At 53.6% G+C, this 12,490-nt stretch overlaps 1 protein-coding gene across 4 annotated transcripts in view; it reads right to left on the reverse strand.

Annotated features, from left to right (window-relative positions):
- Nucleotides 1-12,490, reverse strand: part of SGSM1 (small G protein signaling modulator 1) — a 37,379-nt gene that overhangs the window by 10,128 nt on the left and 14,761 nt on the right. The window contains exons 5-19 of one of the 4 annotated variants that reach the window (XM_063172835.1): nucleotides 12,338-12,490; nucleotides 11,809-11,876; nucleotides 11,525-11,670; nucleotides 10,999-11,130; nucleotides 10,392-10,516; nucleotides 8,984-9,051; nucleotides 7,729-7,892; nucleotides 7,262-7,391; nucleotides 5,779-5,949; nucleotides 4,822-4,960; nucleotides 4,511-4,575; nucleotides 3,999-4,144; nucleotides 2,954-3,082; nucleotides 1,833-2,015; nucleotides 169-240 (exon numbers count right to left, since the gene is read on the reverse strand). In XM_063172835.1, coding sequence (XP_063028905.1) covers nucleotides 169-240; nucleotides 1,833-2,015; nucleotides 2,954-3,082; nucleotides 3,999-4,144; nucleotides 4,511-4,575; nucleotides 4,822-4,960; nucleotides 5,779-5,949; nucleotides 7,262-7,391; nucleotides 7,729-7,892; nucleotides 8,984-9,051; nucleotides 10,392-10,516; nucleotides 10,999-11,130; nucleotides 11,525-11,670; nucleotides 11,809-11,876; nucleotides 12,338-12,490 — 1,891 coding nt within the window. Of the gene's footprint in view, nucleotides 1-168; nucleotides 241-1,832; nucleotides 2,016-2,953; nucleotides 3,083-3,998; nucleotides 4,145-4,510; nucleotides 4,576-4,821; nucleotides 4,961-5,778; nucleotides 5,950-7,261; nucleotides 7,392-7,728; nucleotides 7,896-8,983; nucleotides 9,052-10,391; nucleotides 10,517-10,998; nucleotides 11,131-11,524; nucleotides 11,671-11,808; nucleotides 11,877-12,337 lie in introns of all 4 variants that reach the window. The other 3 variants (XM_063172833.1, XM_063172837.1, XM_063172836.1) reach the window with 3 other exon arrangements.

The following is a 12,490-nucleotide window of genomic DNA, read 5'->3' on the forward strand; positions in this document are numbered from 1 at the left end:
AAGCTCAGATCTGACACTAGCAACTGACACCCCCAAAGCAGGTTAGGTACTCATTTACCTCTTCCAACACTGGTTCTGTTTGCCAGAAATCGCTGTGGTTGTGGTGAGGGGTCAGCCCAAGCCAAGGCAGAGCCGTGGGGACAAGGAATGGAGGGACAAAGTGCTCACCTGGGTGCTGGAGCTGGAGTCGCTCTGCAGCCGGGCGTGGTTCTGCCGGCCGGAGCTGCAGCTCTGCGAGGACTGCAGGGGACAGGGAAAAATGAGAAACAAAAGAAAACAAAAGGGGTCAGGGTGAGGGAACTCAAGCAGAGCTGGCACTTCTGTAGGTGAAGAACAAGCAGAAATGCACCCAGTGAATATCTGCCCCATGATTTTCCTGTCACATCCACGGTGCTGCATCACCCAGCACAGTGCCCTGCCTCAGCCCCTGACACTGCTGGGGAGGTGACAAAGGCAAAGCTTTCTCAGGTCAGTGCACTTGTTCAAGTGCTGTGTGCTGGGTCTGAAGGAGCTGCTTTCCTCTGGCCTGCACGGAGGTCAAGCTGCCTCCCTGGAGTGAGAATTTCTACAAATCTCTGTCCTAATTTGGCAGCAATGCAGCTCAGCCCAGCTCCGTTTACATAAACGATGAAGTCAGGCTATAAAACACTCTCTGCAAGCATATTCATGCTTTTTCTCCTTTTCTTCAAGGACAAATATTGATGTCTTAAGCCAGACTCGGTGGAAGCAGCTCCTCTCAAAGTCACGAGCAGCCTGTTCTGGCTTCCAGCTGAAGCACAGAGGGAAGGGCTGGGCTTTGCAGGCACCAGCCTGGCTCTGTGGGGCCCCTCTGAACAACCAGCCCACAATGAGAGCAAGTCCTCCCCTGAACTGAGCAGAGGTGCGAGGCATGGCCATGACATCACACACAAACAATAGGATTTTAAGAAAATACAGCACATTCAGAACAGCACTTGTCCCCACCCTTGTATTGTGGGTGTTTGCTGGGCAGGGCTCTGGTGGGGAAAGGAAGGGCGACAGTTTTCCTCCATTACCATGGGAGCACTTAAAACAGGAAATTTCAGGTTGAGATGGGAAAAGGGGGGAACTTTTCGTGTGTTCACTCTGCCAGCTCCCTTCCCACACGTGGGTCCAAAGGAAGAGCCACAGTGGAAGATGCTGAGGGGATGGGAATGATTCCCAGGGCTTCAGCCAATGGAGCAGCACCTCTGAGAGCTGCATCATCCAGGTCCACCCTGCCCCTGGCTCAGACCTGCCTTCCCTGCATCTCTCCCTCTCTGGGCACACACACAGCCTGCAGGACTGGGGCTGAGCTCATCTCCTTCCCAAAGCACCCACATAAACTTCCCAGAGGGAAGCAGATCAAATCTCCAGTGCTCAGCTCCCCTCTGGGCCAGCACCCTGAGGCCAGGGAATGCTCTGCCATGCTGGGCTCTTCTCCTCCAAGGAAAAAACTCATGGAAACACTCCCTGAACTGTTCCCAGGACTGCCTTTCCTTTCACAGGCTTTTCCCTCCACACCCTTTGATCTGGGCTATGGATCTCATTCCTCGCTGTATTGCTAAAAGCCAGTCCCAAGGTGCAGCATACTGAGGGTGTGCCGAGGCTTCTTCCATGCTGGAAAAGGAAGCTAGGAAGCCCAGTGCCCAGCTTCACAGCCCCTTAGTGCCATGCTCTTCCTCCTCACCCCTACTCCAAACCATCTTCCATGGAGCTAATCCTGAGTATTTCACTTCCACAGAATACAAGGCACACAGATGGGCACAGGTCATGGGCAGCACCTGTGTGTGCGCCCCACAGGGACTCTGGGTGGGCACTGACCAAGCCCTCACCTCGTTGCTGATGGTGGAGTCCCTGTGCATCATCCTCTGGATGTGGGAGTCCAGGCTGGCCCCCGAGGAGCACTTGGCCAGGGCTGCGGCGTGCGACTCCTTCTCGCGCTGCCGGACGATGGCCTCGCAGCCCAGCCACTCTGCCATGGTGTGCTCGTAGCATGCCCGGGTCTGCTCGTCAGCCTGGCACACAGGGGGACAGGGCATGGCCATGGCTGTGCCTGGAGAGCCCCAAACCAGCCCCTCCTGTGTGATGGCTGTGCCTGGAGAGCCCCAAACCAGCCCAAACTCTGCAATGGTTGTCCCTGGAGAGCACCAAACCAGCCCAAACTCTGCAATGGTTGTCCCTGGAGAGCACCAAACCAGCCCAAACTCTGCAATGGCTGTGCCTGGAGAGCCCCAAACCAGCCCAAACTGTGCAATGGTTGTCCCTGGAGAGCCCCAAACCAGCCCAAACTGTGCAATGGCTGTGCCTGGAGAGCCCCAAACCAGCCCCAACTGTGCAATGGCTGTGCCTGGAGAGCCCCAAACCAGCCCAAACTCTGCAATGGTTGTCCCTGGAGAGCCCCAAACCAGCCCCAACTGTGCAATGGCTGTGCCTGGAGAGCCCCAAACCAGCCCAAACTCTGCAATGGTTGTCCCTGGAGAGCCCCAAACCCTGTGCCCCACACAGGGCGGTGCACATTTGTGTGAACTTGTGGGACACAGCTACCCTAACCCTGAACAAAATGTGGTGAATTTGGATGGAAAAATGCCCACCCATCTCTCCCTGCCCTCCCAAGGTGCACAAGGCACTGAACATGAGGAGTTGCACAGGTCACTGACAAGTGTGGCCCTATCAATTCCTGCCGATGCAAGGGTTTGTCCCACTCCTACCTACAGCCCAGATGGACATGAGGCCCAGTGGGCTCACAGGGGTATGCTAAGCCTTCTTCCATGCTGGAAAACAGAGCCAGGAAGCCCAGTGCCATACTTCACAGCCCTTTAGAGCCAAGAACATGCTCTTCCTCCCCACCCCTACTCCAAACCATCTTCCATGGAGCTAACAGACCTCTGCTCACAGATCCCTCCACTGGGCAGGACCCGTGAGCACACTGAGCTGCAAGCACAGCCTCACCAACCTCCTTCCTCTCTGCCTCTGTCATCCCAAACTGGTAATGGCCCAGCAGGAAGGGCCACACAGCCTTCCTGATCTCGTGCTGGATCCCACCATAGTAGATCAGCCGCAGCAGCTCCTGGTCCTCGTAACTCTGTGGGAAGAGCCTGGGTCAGGGCACAGACACAGCCAGGTGTCCCCAGCCTGGCTGTGCCACCCATCAGTACCACAAGGGATGCCTCAGGTTGTAGCTTTTGTGTTTTTCAGGTTCTGTGCTGCTTTGGTGTGCAGTTCTGAGCTTCACGTTAGGGCATGGTGAGCTCTTTTTACAGAGTAGGGAGACAAAACAATTCCTGCTCTAGCTGGGGACCAAGGACAAATGGTCCAAATCTCAAGCCCAAGAGCACAAACAACGTGGGCTGAAGAGAGAAAAACAAGGACGGGGCCTCATGGGCTAAAGCTGTAACTGGACAATGAACTCCAATATGCAAATTAAGCCAAACTGATAAAAGTGAGAGACCCCGTGAGCGGTCGTGCATTTTGTGACCATTTTGGTTCATCTTGGGTGTAGCCCTGGCTGGGCTCTTGTGCTGCCCAAGTGTATCCATTGAGGCCTTCTGATAAATCCCTATTTTATTCTTTAGCTCTGTCTAGTCTCTGGTTAGAGAGTTCCCAGCCTCACTGCCCATGATCCCTCAAACCCCTGCCTGGGCTTAAGCAGAGCTAGAGGCTGTGGGTGGACATTTTGTCTCTCCACACCAAAGAGTGGCCCACAAAGTCACCAAAGCACCACTGCTGTGCCCTGAGCTGGCAGCACATCAGGACCCCACTCAGGACAGCAGCACCTGTGTGACAGACACTGCTGCAGGCAGGCTCTGAGCAGAAGCACCTGAAGAAGAGCAGTGCTCACTCCTCACCCTCACATGCCAAGGATTAGGAGCCTCAGGCTCTGTGCATGGGACAGCCTGGCTGACTTCCCTCCTTGAGGAGCTCCTTGACGTGTTCCACCACCTCCCCGTGCCACACCCACTCCAGTGGCACTGCCCTGTGTCCCCAGGGCATGGCCCTACCGAGCTGTCCTGCAGGTATCTGTGCCAGATGTCCACGGTGAGCCCCGCGCTGGCGCTGCAGGGGACATCGGGGGACACGATGTTGTGGTTCACCAGTGCTGACAGGTGGGTCCTCACCGTGGACAGGTGTCTGCAGTAGGCCAACCCTGCAGCAGGAACGCCACACCTTCAGCTGTGCAACTCCAGGAAACACGAGGATGAAGAGCAGGAGAAAGCAAGGACACCTTTACCCAGCCACATCCAGCCCTTGGAGCAGGGATTCTACCAGGACAGGTCCTCACCTTGTACCCCCAGTGCTGCTGCTCATGGGGCTCAAGGCTGAGAGTCAGAGCCCAGCTGTTCGCTCCCCACCCTGAGCAGGTGCAGCAGGATGGTCCCAGCTCCCCCAGCACCACTCCCAGCCCAGGACCCCATCCCTTATCCTGTCACACATCCCAAGGCAGCAGCCAGGACCTCATCCCTTATCCTGTCACACATCCCAAGGCAGCAGCAGGGGTGTGACAACTACTCACATCCATAGAAAGCCCGGGACAGGATCTGGTACTTCATGTTGTCACACAGCAGCTTCAGTGGAGCTCTGCCAAGAGAAACACCCAGGATGTGAGGGCAGAAGATGCTCCTGTGCATCCCCTCCTCAGCCTGGCTTTGATCCCACTGATCCAGCTTTGCCTGCAGGGATTCACCAGGGACGCTGACCGGGTTCAGAGCAGCAATTCCTGCTGCCAGGCTGTGGAACAGCTGAGCTGTCCCAGACGCAGGGACAAGGCTCAGCCACATCCCAGTGACCCTGCCATGGCTCTGCTGTGCCCCTGTGCCCTCGTACCTCTCGTGGCTGCAGCCGTTGGCCGGGCCCTCGTCGGAGGAGCCGCTCTGGGAGCAGGAGGAGCAGGAGGATTTGCGGGTGCTGGGCTGCCACATGGGGGGCAGGACAGCCCCCGGAGCGTCCATCAGGTCCTGGGGCACTGCAGGAGGGCAGAGAGGAGCGTCAGCTACAGCCTGGCACTGCCCTGCAGTCAGGGAGCTACAGAGAGAGCTTTCATTGGCAAACGCAGCATCCCGCTCTTGCCAAGGAGGCTCCAGCAACCAAGCAGGAGCCACCACAGGGAATCACGGCACTGGTGAGCTCAGGAGAAAGGGAACAAAGAGCACTGATGAGAGAGAACCATTGCCAATTAACCAGCTAATTCAGAAAGCTGATCTTAAACTGCTTCGTGCTGACCAAGGCAGAAACCTAACACCCAGCGCAGAGGCTCCAGAGAGAAAAACAGGATTGAAATCAGCTGCTGTCCCAGAAGAGTGGATTACTGGAAGGGAAAAGGCCCATCCCATCCAAAGTTCAGGGAAAGAAGGGAGCATCCAAATCACAAGAGAGGAGATGAAGACTTGGATGAAGAGGTTGAGAGGCACAGCAGGAGCTCTGCATGTTGTCACTTGTTAATCCCTGCTTAAACTCAAAGTGCTGCTGCAAAGGCCTTGAGTCCTGCCCAGGTACCACCCACACACAGCCCAGGCCATGAGGAATAATCCATTTTACTCCTCCTTGGAAATTAAATTGTGGTAGAAATTTCATTTTCTGGGTCCTCGCTCTCCTTTGGTCTCACTGGCTCTCCCTGCTTGTGACAAGGAATAAATTACATTGGCAAGAAAAATACTGAATTATTCCCACAGAATAATTCCCCTCCCACTGAGCTGATGGGTCAGTGACAGGGACAGCTCTGCAGGAGCTCCCAAGTGACAACACAGGTGAGCTGAGCACCAGACCCAACCAAGAGCTCATTACACTGATGCCAGGAGGTGCCCAGAGCAGCACGGAGAGCTCGGGATCTGCCAGGGACACTCAGACACCATTTGGGCATCACCACCATCTTGCTTCCAGCTGGAATCTTCATGATCTTCCCTCTCCCAGCAGTCACAGGGGCAAGGAGTGGGTGAAAAGCACCATTAATGGCAACTAGAGACACAGAGAGAGGACAAAGGCACCAGTGAAAGGGGAGAAAGGGAGAATCTGCGGAGAAGAGAGGATGATGCAGTTCCACCCCTGGCTGAGGAGGTGCACAGGAACAGCACCGGCTGTCATGATGCCAGCTGAGGAGGTGGCAGCAAATTCATTTCCCAGACATTGTGGCCCCCAGCATGGAATTTTAAGGGGTGCATCAAAAGGCAGCCACAGAAAGGCACATCTCTATCTGCTGTTTTAGCCCCAATCAGGTTTTTATCTGACTCACTGAATTGTGTTAGTCAGCTGAAGGCAGGGACAACCAAGTATATTCTCAACTGACGTTATGGAGGAGTCACAGCGGATGTAATTTCTCCCTCATAGCCTCCAAAATGTAGGAAAAAGGTTTCCATCCCATTTCAGAGCTTTTCAAAAGCACACTCCACAAGTCTTCCACATAAAACTCGTTCTCTCCCACTTCTAAAGTCACCTATGATGATGGTCAGAAAACAGTTTTTGGCACTTCACAGAAGAGTGAGGACAAATGTACAGACATTTCAGCCAGGTTCAGATCATTCACCACCAGACATTTCTGCTTTGGAGAATGCAGCAGCATCCCCTCCCTCGAGTTAGGGCCTGAAGGCAGAGCAGGGTGCTGGGACCTCCCCTCTGTGCTGCAGGAGCCACACTGAGGGAACATCACTGGATTTACTGCAGCCTGGGGGCAGCAAGAGAAGAATCAGCCCTGGGGGCTTGTGATGGCAGAAGGTGGCCCCCAAGTGACCAAAGAGAACGTTTTTACTGATATTATGTGGGTGTTATTAAGAGGGGGGTTTTGCTGACCATTAACGCTGTTGTGCAGGTAAGAAACAAAGCACTCAGTAGCAAGTGGAAGTTACAACAACAAAAAAAACCCCCAAAAAACAAAAAACAAAACAAAACAAACAAAAAATAAACTCCAAAAAACCAAACAAAAACAAAACATAGACTCATGGAATGACTGGGTTGGAAGGGAATTTAGAGATTATTTAGTTCTACCCCTTGCCGTGGGTAGGGACACCTTCCATGATCCCAGGTTGCTTCAAGCCCCATCCAGCCTGGACTTGGACCCTTCCAGGGATGGGGCAGCCACACCTGGCTGCTCTCTGTGCCAGGGTCTCCCACCCTCCCAGGGTGCCTGATTGAAATGATTTAAATGATGATGATTAAATCAGGCAGCAGTGGCACAAGCAGAGCCCCTCCCCGGAACCACCTCCCAGTTTGCCTTGTGCCCACCAGTGCCACGTCCCAGCTCGTCCAGCCCCTCCAAAGGCTGCCCTGCACTCACCAAACTCTGTCTGAGTCCCAGGGTAGATGATCCTGAAGACATAATCCGTGGCTTCATCATCCTCCTTGTCGGACGTGGACTCGGAGGAGCCCTGGGGGCTTCTCTTCTTCAGTTTGGGGAACACCTTTCCCTGGGGAGCAGAACCTGCCCTTCACCAGCCACTCCCTTCCCGAGCTCCTGCCCCACCTGCTTTGCTATATCTGCACATTCCCTGGGGTGGAGCAGTCTCTGGATCAAGTTTCCAGTGGCAGGTGAATCCATAAGTGTAAGTACAGCCCAGAGAGCCAAACCCTCATGGACAACCCTCCCACAGCTTTCCAGGAGGGTCTGTTTAGCTTGGTATGAGCTAAACCCAACCACCACATTTTAATATTAATTGAATGTATTAATTTTGGGGAGGGGATCATTTAAACCACAGCAGCCACTAATGCCAGGCAGAGGGAACCCCAGCAGGGACAGGCACCCACCTTTCCCCGCTGTGACCAGAGGGGTGGGTCCAGCTGCCCGTGGGGCAGGAGGCCGTTCTCCAGGCAGGACAGGAACTGCAGCAGGTGTCCTCCACGGGGGAAACGCAGAGGTGGCCTCTGGATGCCATCCTGGCTCACCAGAACCACCGTGCCACCGCTGTCTACTGCTGGCAACAGCGAGAGCACACACAGCCATCAGTGAGGGAAACGGTGCAGCCATGGTATTGTCTGAAAAATCCTTTCCTTAGGATTTTTCCTCCTGAGAAGCTGAGAGGCCTCAGGAACAAAATGTGAACAATGGTTATCTGCTGCTGTGGAATGCAACAGGTGCATCTGTGATTGGTCTCATGTGGTTGTTTTTAATTAATGGCCGATCACAGCCCAGCTGTCCGGACTGTCTCGGTCAGTCACAAGCCATTGTCATCATTCTTTTTCTATTCTTAGGATTTCATCAGAAGGCTAGCTTTCTTCTATTCTCTTAGTATAGTTTTAATATAATATATATCATAAAATAATAAATCAAGCCTTCTGAAACATGGAGTCAGATCCTCGTCTCTTCCCTCATCCTCGGACCCCTGTGAACACTGGAAAGCTCAGGGAATGGGAAATAAGGACTTTCTTCCTTGTGTGGATTCTTCTCTAACTCCATGATGAAACAGAGCCTGGAAAAGGCTTGCTGGGATCACTCCCTTGGAGCACTCCCAGCCAAGCACCACTGTGATGGTGTTCACAGGGGTTTTAGGATGAGGGAAGAGATGAGAATGTTGACTCCATGTTTCAGAAGGTTTGATTTATCATTTAATGATATATATTATATTAAAACTATACTAAAAGAATAGAAAAGAGGATTTTATTAGAAGGTTAGCTAAGAATAGAAAAGGAATGATAACAGAGGCTTGTGACTGACTGAGACAGTTTGGACACTTGGGCTGTGATTGGCCATTAATTAGAAACAACCACATGAGACCAATCACAGATCTACTTGCTGCATTTTACAGCAGCAGATAATTATTGTTTATATTTTGTTTCTGAGGCTTCTCAGGAGAAAAAATCCTAAGGAAAGGATTTTTCATAAAACACGTCTGTGACACACCACAGCCAGGAGCTGGCGAAAGAATCTTCTAGAAGCACTTAAATCACAGTGACCACCCAGAACTCTGGGAACTGCCCTGGAGCCTCAGCAGAACCATGTCCCAGGAGTAAGGGATCAAGTGCCAGGCGCCAGAGCCCCCAGCAGCCCCAGGTGTGGCCTTACCCTGCTGGTGGCAGTGCAGGTACACGATCTCCTCCAGGCGAATGGTCATGGCATAGTCCCAGTAAACACTGCAACAGAGGGACAGGGAAGCCGTGAGCCTCCAGGGTGGAAGAGGCTCTGCTGCTGCTCACAGCAGCTCCAAACCCTGCTCCTCACCCCCTGGCAGCAGCCAAAGCCACAGAAAGGATGGGATCCCAGAGCAGTGATGCCAGCCTGATGAGTGACAACGTGCCTCCAGAGCCAGGAACCGTCCCTGCCACCTCAGCTCAGTCCTGTCCTGCCTGCCCTGGGTGGTTTCTCTGACACAGGAAATGTGCCCATGGATCCTGGCAGGGGCTGGAGCCCTGCAGAGCTGAGCACTCTCCTCTGGGAACCCCAAGAATCCCTCAGGAGCAGCCCTGGAGCCCCAGGGAAATGTGCAGTGAGGTCCAAGCCTGGGCTGCTGCTCTGCCCCGGGAAGGGGAAATAAACCCTCACAATTTGTGGGGTTTTTCAGAGCTCACAACAAGTTTGGTCTGTTCAAGAACTGCCTCAGCACAGGCACCTCGAGGTGTCTGAGCAGATCTAGAACATGCTGGAGAGCTGGTGGCCACCAGAGAGAGCAGAGAGGCAGGATTTCATTCCTGTGGAGAACCCAGCACTGCTGTCCAAGGGTGTCAGCACTCAATCACATCCCACTTCTTTGCAACAAAGCAAATTTCCAGATTCTGAGCAACAGCAGCATCTGCCACTTTGTAAAAATAGTGCTTAAATAGCATTAAAAACAGCTCGTGAAGGACAGGAAGGTGTGCAGGAGTGACTCCCTGTGCAGTCATACTCACTGTGCCATCTGCCTCCTCTCCTCCTTGGTCACGTCTTGACACTGGGAATTTTTAGAGCTTAGGCTGATGCCCAAGGCAAGAACTCAGAAAAGGAGTGTAGAGATGGAAACAGATTTTAGGGGAGCGTACCAGGCTCAACTGGATGGCCCAGGGGCCAAGAAGAAAGGGGAGATGAGAAGTACACAAGTAAACAAAAAACTACAACTGAAAATGAATGAAACTGAGACGAAGTTCCGCTGAAGAAGATCTCCACTCTAGTTTAGGACACTACATCAGTGTCCTAAACACTCCCACTTTCCTGGAGCCAGGAGAAACCTGGCAGCCCAGTGTGATGGGAGGGAGGGAAAGCACTCCCCTCAAAAGAATCCCCCAGGGCAACAAACAAAACCACTGTGTGTGTTTTGGAACAAGCCCCACTCCCTCTCTGAGCACTTCCCAGCACAGACACTCCTCACTCCACCTCCTGCCACCCTCTCCCTGCCTCCTTCCATTACAGGCTCAAGTGTTTCTCTGGGAAAGCAGTGATGGGTTCTGCATCCCAGATGCAAACTCTGACCCAGGGGAACACTTCCCCCCACCCCAGTCACCTCTTCTCATAGTCCAGGTCCCCCACGGAGCCGTTCATCAGCTGGTTGGGGGTCCACTTCAGTGCCATGATGTCAGCAGTCTGGTGAAGGGACAGGTACCCTGGGATTGCCTCCATGTCATCTCTCTGGGAGGAGAAACACAGTGGCACACTGAGCTGGAAGCAGCACAAAGCTCTGGAGCCCAGTTGCAGCCCCTCACACAGCCCTGCCCACAGCGTCACTAACAGGGAGGAACCCACTGTGTCCCTGGAAAACCTCCTAGCACAGACTCCAGGACACCTCAAGGCCTTGGAAAAGGGCTGAGAGCAATTTCCCAGCAAGGAAAACCTAATAGCTCCACCTAAAAGCAGTTTGCACTTCATTTATTTGACTACAAGAAGCAGGAGGGGACAGGAGAAAGAGTTTGGTGGCAAGGAATGGGCAGGGAAAGGAGCCTGTGTTTCCCCCCAGGCTGGAGCAGAGCTCTTCCACCACCAAAACCTCCACAAACACAGCCCACTCACTGTCTTCCCAGATGGAAAATGTGCTTTTCTGCATCCAAGAGCAGTTTGGGACAGAACAAGGTGCTGATGGGCAGAGCAGTGCTCCCAAGCCCAGCAGGACTCACCGGCTGCACCAGGACGTTGTTCTTGCCGTACAGGAGCGTGGCTCGGGAGTTCTGGTGCAGGGACTCCACGTAGTCCCTGGCAGACAGGGATGGCCTGTCATCCATGCTGCCACTGGAATGCCTTTTCTGAATCTGCAAGAGACACACTCACAAATGTGAGGTGAGCACAGACACCCTCTGGCTTCCCAAAGCTTCTTTCAACCTCATTCCCTCCTCACTTATGAGAGTCACTACTAGAAATCTTTCCCCCAAGGGGATTCCTGACTCTGTCCAAGCTCAGAGAAGCCCCAGGAGTGAATTTTGCTTGCAATGCACAGAGCAGATTCAGCTTTCTGTTCATACATGATGATCCCAGGGACACAGACCCTGGCAGGCAGTGCCAGGAGAGGCTGGCACACCTCTGCTCTCCACGGGCCACATCCCCAGCACCTCTGCCTCAAAGACTTTGGCTCCACAGGCCTTTCCAAGCAAAGGGAGCCCAGATGTGTGGATGTGTGAGGAGCAGAGAGGTTTTTCCCCCACTCACACAGAGCGCCGGGCGCTTGGTGGGCGAGTCCTGGCGGCAGTGGGAGCTGTGGATCCTGTGCCTCTGGACCAGCTCATCTGCAGAAGGATCTGTCCAGAAGTGGTCAGCCGTCTTCATCTTGGTGTATTCCAGTGCACAGGGCCCCACTGTGGAGAGGAACACCCCAAACATAAGGGAACCATCCTTGATCCCACAGCTGCGGTCACCTCCCGCATCTGCAGATCACAGATTTGGGTGCATGGGCTTGGAAAGCAAGGAGGGAAAGCAAGTAAAGCAAGTGTTACCCAACAAGGATGCCAGAATTGGCCCATCCACAGGATCCATCAGGAGAGCTTCCTTCTCATAGTATTTACTAGAAGAAATAAAGGACAGCAGAATGCTGGAGCACTGCAAAGTTATAGACAGTGGTTTAAATCCTCATCATGTCCTTCTCTTTCTGTATCACCCCTTGATGGGGAGAGGGCAAGAAGCCCTGAACAGGCTGAGAAATTCCTGGGGAGCAGCAACCCTCCTGCAGCACATTGCAAGCATCACCATCTCCTAACTAACCTGTCCCTGAGCATGCAGATCCCAGAAGACAAGGACAACGCAGCCCTGACAACAATTCATTCATTCATACAGACAATCCTGTCTGTATTTTAGGGAGTGCACAGGGGTTATCAGCAGCAGGGCATCCATCAGAGTCCCACTGAGTGACACACCTGGCCTGTGCCACGCAGGGATTTCCCTGTCCCATGTGGATACAAGTGTTCCTCAGCCAGCAACACCCCCAGTGCCACGGGCAGGACAGGGGTGGGCAGTGCCAGTGCTCACCTGCTGTTCTCCACCAGGTAGTGCACGATTTTATCCAGGACCTTTTCGAAGAGGGCTGTGCGGATCCAGAGGTGCCGGATGGCCTGAGGAGACAGGTTGGGCAGCTTGGGCACCTTGCGCACGTTCTCCGGGACCCCCTGGGCCTGGTTCCTC

This window comes from Melospiza melodia, chromosome 20, assembly GCF_035770615.1.
Source record: "Melospiza melodia melodia isolate bMelMel2 chromosome 20, bMelMel2.pri, whole genome shotgun sequence".
Taxonomy (NCBI): Eukaryota; Metazoa; Chordata; class Aves; order Passeriformes; family Passerellidae; genus Melospiza; species Melospiza melodia.